At 41.5% G+C, this 7840-nt stretch overlaps 1 protein-coding gene across 1 annotated transcript in view; it reads right to left on the bottom strand.

Annotated features, from left to right (window-relative positions):
* Nucleotides 1–7602, bottom strand: part of n4bp1 (nedd4 binding protein 1) — a 30740-nt gene extending 23138 nt beyond the window's left edge. Inside the window, exons 1-2 of the mRNA XM_048605709.1 lie at nt 7114–7602; nt 1697–3249 (exon numbers count right to left, since the gene is read on the bottom strand). Coding sequence (XP_048461666.1) covers nt 1697–3249; nt 7114–7440 — 1880 coding nt within the window. The 5' untranslated portion in view covers nt 7441–7602. The remainder of the gene's footprint in view (nt 1–1696; nt 3250–7113) is intronic.
* Between the last annotated feature and the right edge of the window lie 238 nt (nt 7603–7840).

Here is a 7840-nt window from a genome sequence, read left to right on the forward strand (position 1 = left end):
CTCTGTTTACTCCTTCACAGATGCTGCCAGACCTGCTGAGCTTTTCCCGCAACTTTGTTTTTGTTCCTGATTTACAGTATCCGCAGTTCTTTCGGTTTTATATAATATAAAAGGAGTAGCTGGATGAGGTGGAGAGATATAAACTAAAAGGGGCTACTTTATCTGGACAGAAAGTCCATCAGGGTTATAATCTTTTCACTGAAGTGAGGCTATTCAGCATGAAGCTACCTCCCTCCCTGCCCACCTGTCCAAAAAGAAAACGGTCTGTCATGAAATGTCAGAACTGAGATGTATATACTTTTGCTGGGCAAGGCTAATAAACCGTACAGAACCAAGGCAAAAAGGATGGATCAAAGATAGAGATCAGACAGAGTTAAATAGATTGGCAAGGCAAGCAAAGCAGCCTTATTGCTGTTCCAATAAAAATTAACACTACCCAATGGCTCGAGGAGGGGGTGCTATGATGGCCAGTACTTCACAGCTTCAAGAGGGTATCCTCAGGCAAAGCCTGTTTATACGCTAATTCTATTGCATGACAGAAGTAGCGAAAATAGATTTGCTGTGACTCTAAAATTGCTTAGCTAATACATCACTTTCAAACAAATCAACACACATAACATGCAAATACGGACTTGAAAAAATGGGCTTAAACACATTGACCCAGAATTTTCAATGGCCAGATAATCATTTCTGAAACATAGATGGGAGTTGCGCATTGAGATGCTGCAGAATCCCGCTGCAGCAGACGCCAAAGGATCTGTCTAGGAAATTGGAAAATACATGTCATTTCCTTCAAGCCTTGGTCACCTCCAAATGTATCCATTTAAATAGAATTTGGAGGGTTCCAATGCAGTCAAGCAAATAGTTACACAGCGAAAGTTGGACAATTAACTCCTAAGTAACTATTAAACTTGCTACTATCCTATCTCATCACCCACCATCCACTCTGACATGGGACCTGACACCACACCTACAAGTAGAGCTTATCGGAGTTCCAAATGTCCCTACTCCAGACCCGATGATCTCACACCTACTCTGACCTACACTAAACAGTCCATTACGTAGCAGGACCCCTTATGCCCTGAACACACACATCTTAGGAATTTACCATTTGACAGCAGCTGTCAAAAAGGCTGCCTGAGATTCTGACCCTTTAAATTTCAGAACATGGCAGCTAATGGCTATGAAAAAGAGGGTATGGTTTGCCTTCCTTGACTGTCCTATGCAATGGACCAGGCAAAATGCAAGTATATCCTCTGCATTTCTGATCAGAATCTCCTTTCAGAAATGTGGAGCTCTTTCTTAGCATAATGAAGGAGCAGAATGGCTATCTTTGAGAGATAATAACTCAAAATCTGGCTCCTAGTTTCAGTTACTCGACACACAATACCTCAAGTGACAGGGAAAATTATTTTTAATGTAGCTTGCTAAAGGGAGCCATTTGACCAGAGAAACACACTGCACTTCTTTGGAATAGTACTATGGAATGTTTAGCATTAACATGGAACCCAGCCTCCTCTGGTAAACATACCCCCAGCAATGTGACATTTAGTAAGTACTGCAGTAGAATGATTAAATGCCAGAGTACTATTCAAAGCTTGTTCAAAAAAAATGTTCCATAACTTTGATAAACTGTCTAAAATTTTGCCAAATGCTGTGTAATGGACAAATCTGAAGACAATTTAACAACACTCACGCCATTGCAACGTTACTTCCATCAATTATAACATGCTTCAAATTTGGTTTCCCAGGATCACTTGTTAGAGTTAGTTTGTAAGGGCTTTTCAGTAAATTATGGAACCGTTGAACTCCAGTCACTGAAGCACTCACGTGACGATTAGAACATGCAGGCAAAAGTGGCTGTTCAGAACTGCCTCTTGCTACAATATCACTTTCATTTAGCAATCTCCTCTCAGTAACCAAGTCATTGCTGAAATGCTTGGCTGAGTGAAAATTCGCAGTGTCATTACTTGACTTGGCTGCGGCAGGCTTTGTTAAGGCCTCATCTTTGTTATCCTTGGCATTAGTAACAAATGTTTCATCTACAGGACGACAGTGTTCTTCAAGTGTCTCATTTTTCCACTGGTCTTGTGAAGAACTGGCTACTGATTTTGATTTTGCTTCACTTTCTTCAACTTGATCAATTTTTGCAGTACAAGTTCCAGGTATCTCCACTTGTGGATTATTCTTTGATTCTTGTATTGAACTCACATGAGCGCTACTTGGACCAGCAGCTTGTTGTACACAATTAGTTTGTTCTTCTTCCAAAAGTTTACTTTCTTCAATAATTCTTTTAAGCAATAACATAGGTTCTTCATTCTGACCCATTTCACCAATTACTCTTTTTATAATAACATCGGGATAACCCATTGTTCTGAAAAATTCTACAAGCATGTTCAACTCCATTTCTGGAGTAGTAACTGTTGAGTCTTCTTCAATTTGGTTATCCTGTTGTCCAATTAAGTAAACATTGCATGCAGGGGGCTCAGTGGCTGAATTAGTACAAAGCACTTTAGTTGTGATATCTGCTGCAAATTCATCAACATCTCCCGAAAACTGGCGCTTTGTATGTCTGTCCTCGCTGTTAGATGATCTTCTTTTGCACGATAGTCTCTCCTTGCCTGTTGATGATGCCTCACATGATCTTTGCTCTATTTCTGGACCAAGTGAGTTTTGACTTACTTGTGTAAGCATAGTGTTCATTTGCTGAGCAAGTTCAGATACAGGTGTGCCGGCCTGTCTTCTAGCTTCTTCAAAATAGGCCAGATCTTTAGATTTTCCTTCAGAGGAAGAGTTAGAAGTATCATGATTAACAATTTGTGAGTTATCATCGAGTTCTAAAGTCAGATCTATAGGTTCTTCATGATACAGTACATCTTCAGCAAGATTCACAAGTTCCTCCTTTACAGTGCTGGGCAAGAGCAGCAAATCCATTGAATATTTATCGGCATGTAATTCTATAATGCGTTTGAAGTTCCTCTTAATTGAAGATTCTCTTTTGTTAGGTATGCTTTGGTTATCTTTGAAGAGTTGCACAAATTGCTGTATTCGAGTTTTTGCCATAATCACTGCCTCCGTACCTCCTGTAATGGCAATTACTCCAGCACTCACCATGGAGATATCAGCACAGGTATCTTGTATAAGACACTTGAGAAACAAGCCTTTAGCTCCTGCAAAAATGCAATGCATTTCCTTTGGATAACCCTCAATTTGACGAAATTCTGGATTACAAATACCTTTGATATATTCCTGCAAAACATAAAAGGAAATATTAAGCAGTTGGCTGTTAATCAATAATACACAATTAATACTATGACCAGTTTTCAAAACTTGAACCTCCTTATGAGACGGAGTAGGCAAAAATCAATCAAGTGCAAAAAGGTTTTGAACTGCTTATGTGAATAGGTGGAATGATCCTTGCAGTTTCTGCTGACCAATTCAGAAAATAATACTTAAGAACAAAAACAGCTGGAAAAACACAGGTCAGGTAACATCTGTGGGGAGAAACACACTAAACATGTGAACAAACAAATTAGAAGACTCCTTGAGCCTGCAGCCATTGATTAAGACACCGACATGTACAGCAAAAGAGGTCAATCAGCCCCTCACATCCATACCACTCAATACAGACTGACAACACTAATCCCGTTTTCCAGTCCTTCGCCCATAGCCCTGCAGGCTCCCACCACCTTCTGGGTGTGAAATTTTACCCTAAAAACCCCTCTTAGTCTTCCACCTCTTTCCTTAGATTTATGCCCCCACTGCCCAGCAGATTACTGACCGCTCCAGTAATGGAAAGTGCCTTCCTAGCCACCATACCTATCCCCTTCAATCTTGTACACTTCTATCAGGTTCCTTCTCAACCTTCACTATTCCAAGGAAAATAACTCCAGCCTTTCCAATTTTTCCTTGTGAATCAGATCCTCCAATCTAGGCAGTATCCTGGTAAGTCTCCTCTGCACCATCTCTGGTGCAATCACATCCTTCCTAAAACATGGTAACCAGAAGCGCATGCAGAACTCCAATTATGCCCTAACCTGCTTTTGATACAGTTCCAGGACAACCTCCCTGTTCTTGTACTCTATGCCTTAGTTAATAAGTGTAACAGCCAAGGGATCCAAGGCAAAGAGGCATGTTGAATCAAAAATTTTCTGTGGCTGAAAGTCTGTTTCCTGCAGGGTTCCTCAGGGGTCAATGCTTGGGTCTTTGCTGTTTTGATGTGTACTTGAATGATTTGGACTTAAAGGTCAGGGCTATGATCAAGACTTTCTTGACCAGTCTGCCATGAAGAAACTAATCAGAAGCCTTGCTAAAATCCATGCAGACTACATCAAATTCCTTACACTTAACAACACTCCCGGATACCTCCACAAATGTGATCAAACTTGTCAAACATGACCTTCTTCTAATCAAAGCCACACTGACGAACCAGTGTCTCACCAAGTGCAAATATATTCTGTCCCTCAGAATTGTAATAATTTAATCTAGCAACCACTCAGGTTAGACTAAACAGCCAACCATTTCCTTGTCTATCCCACCATTCCTTTTTTGAAAGGATACTGCAAAATTGGCAGCCCTTCTGTCCTCTGCCACCTCACCTGTCCCTAAAGAGAATCTGAAACTTACTGTCAGGCCCCTGATATCTCCTTCCTTGATAGCTGGGAGACATCCTCCAAGATCACAGATGATCTGAATTATTTGCAGTCTCTCCATTCTAACCTTTTGAGTTCATGTTCTAGGACACCCAAATCCTCAAGACCTCAGAGCTCTAATCTCTACCATTTAAACAATATGCTTCTTCATTCTTTTTTGCCAAAATGGACAATTTTACATTTTCTCATATTATACTCTGGTTCCAGATTTTTGCACACACAGTAAACCTATCTATATCTCTTTGGAGCCTCCTTATGCCCTCTTTACTACCTATCTTTTCTAGCTATCTTTGCATTATCAGCAAATTTAGCAATTATATCATTTGTCCATTCATTCAAATTATTGTATAAATTATAAAATGTTGACACCTCAGCATTGCTACCTGTGCACACCACTTATTACATCTTGTCAACAGGTAAAAAGACCCATTTATGCCTGCTGTTTTTTGTTAGCCTTTACAAGCAAGATGTGAAGAAGTTGAAGTCAAGATATCTGTAGGAATCTGAGAGTTTGGAGCTAGGCTAAGAAAGGGGAGAGAAAAGGCAGAGATGGCCCAGTTGAAAGTGAGGTAAGGACAGAAACTGTGAACAAAGTCAATGAAATTTTCCAATTCATTGCGAGAACCAGACAGAGCACTGATGTAGACATCAATGTCGTACAAAAAAAGTTAAAAAGGGATCACAGTTGGACTAGAATAATGAATGTTCCATTATTCCACACAAAACTGAGAACCATGCAGGCACCCACAGCAACACTTATTTGGTGGAAGTGAGTACAGTTGAATGACAAGTTATTCAGAGTGAGAGAAAGCTCAGCCAGGAGGAGATGTGTGGTTGAGGAGGGGGACTGTTTTTCAGCTTCCATTTGAGGAAGAAGCAGAGAGCATTGAAACCGTCCTAGTGGGAGATGGTGGTATAGAGGGATTGGGCAACCATTGTAAAAAGGAAGTAATTAGGACCAGGAAATTGTTCAAAATGACATACCAGAGGACTTGCAGAAAGAGCTAGCAAGAGACTGCATAAGGGAATGAAAAGGATGTTATGTCTAGGAAGAAATAAATTCAGGTGGGAAAGTAGCAGGTTGAAACAACAGGTCGACTGCAGCAGTCTTGTTCATGGATCTTGGCGGGAAGATACAACTGGGCTGTTTAGGATTGTTAGTACATGAAATTGGAGACAGTGGAGAGAAATCTCTACAGTAGATTTTGCACTGTATCACAATAGGGCTTGCTGTTTTGGAAAAACACAACCTGGTCAAATACTGAGCCAAATGCACTTTGCAAATAGAGTATGTAATTATAATTTCTACTGATAAAATTTCCAATTTAGATGCAGATTTCATTTTCTATAAATTGACATCTGCTTCCTTGTATCAACAAATTAATAAATATTAATAAACAAATTTCTTACTGTTCTTGATAGTAGTCTCTCAAAATAGTGTTAAATTTATAAATCTATTTCACATTAAAAGTGAACACACACCATGCATGGAGCAAACAAATTAGAAATTATGTACAGTAAAGCACTGTTACATTCCAACATCAACATGACACATTAAAGCAAACCCCTGGCAATTCAGCAGAAATACTTGTTTTGCAAGTTCAGATACCCAGTTCAAACAAATATAGATTTAAACTAAACGGTTGGCTAAGACAAATTATGCTCTGCCTACTTCCTTCCACAGAATAATTGTCTAGTGGCCAAATGAGGTTATATGAGCTCGGCTTTCAAATGTTGCAACCGTGGAATTTTTCTATCACTATCAAGTAATCCAAAGAGAATTCCACAGAACACATTTGATTTGGATTAGAAAGACATTCAACATTTCACATCATCTGGAGATTTGGGAGTTTCTTTCCAGGGTTCAATTTAGTTACAATCAGTAATTACAGCTATTATGAAGTTCACCCGAATAGCACAAAGTTATCAGTTACAACACTTTGTTTCTGTAATCGATATAAATCTGCATCAGAACTTAAAATCTTCAGGTGGAGAATAAAGGCAAAGAATCTCACTAAAGAGTGCGTTCAGCTGCTCACATCCACAAATCCACAAGAGTGTCGGAATTGTACTGTGTATAGTCAAAATATTGTGGAATAAATCGATTTTAACATAGATTTCATCCCACTGGACACGATTATTGCATTCTTAAAGTAATTAGGATCCATAGCTAAATGACTCAACCATTAAAGTCCTTCACTCCCAAAAGTAACCCCTTACCCAAAAGTCCCCAATAAACAATATCTCAAAGTCCGGGGAAACACCAGCCTAAATTTCCTGCTCAAAACGCTACAACAACAAAAAAAGGAAAATAAAATTTATTCTCTGCACTGTTTACTTTCAAAGCTAACACAACTCTGCCTGAACCTTACACATTTCCGGACCCGCTCCTCTGCCAGTGCAGACCTAAAGATAATCTGGAGGGTTGGCCTTTAGGCCCACTCCGGTACCCCAGACGTACCTTGGCTTTCCTCACATGTTCCCGTCTCCCCTTCAGCTGCACCCAGATTTGCTGGGAGCCAGGAGACACCGTCCCCGCCACCGCGTAACGAACCAGCAGAGGCACCGAGATGACCAGGACCACTTTAAAAAGTTCCTGGATGGTGGCCTTGCTGCCCTCCAGATAATCCTTCTTATCGCTGCAGACCGCGAACTCGTCGCTGATGTCTCCTAGGCCGCTGGCGTCCGCTTTCCACCGGGGAGCAGCGGCGGCCATCTCGGTAACAGCGAGAGGCCTACTGGGCTGTGCTTTGGGTCGGTGACCGCTCGAAGCCGCAACGCCGGCCATGACTGGATCGATGAGCGGGTTGAGGCTTACAGGTTATACAAGGCGGCTGCGGCTGGCACTGACGATGATAAAGAAATAAAACGCTGCACTGTTCACCAAGCTGTCCACTCCGACACAAGCTCCGCCGTCTTCAGACTCCGACATCCCCAGCCCAGGGTGGGGGAGGTGTGTCGATGTTAGGGGCGGGGGGGCCGAAAAGTCCCCGACGCGTGACGTCACCACGCCGCCGGCGTCCGCCGACCGTCATCGCAGACACCCCGCCCACTGCGCCTGATCGCTTTGTGTCCAGCGCGAGCGCCCCCACCCAGGAACTGCAGCAGGGACTTTCCAATTACTCACTGCATGGATGACAGTGACATGGCAGGGACTTTTTCAATGTAGTGTACATGCAAACAGGAAT

The sequence above is a fragment of the Rhincodon typus genome, chromosome 15, assembly GCF_021869965.1.
Source record: "Rhincodon typus isolate 14 chromosome 15, sRhiTyp1.1, whole genome shotgun sequence".
Classification (NCBI taxonomy): domain Eukaryota; kingdom Metazoa; phylum Chordata; class Chondrichthyes; order Orectolobiformes; family Rhincodontidae; genus Rhincodon; species Rhincodon typus.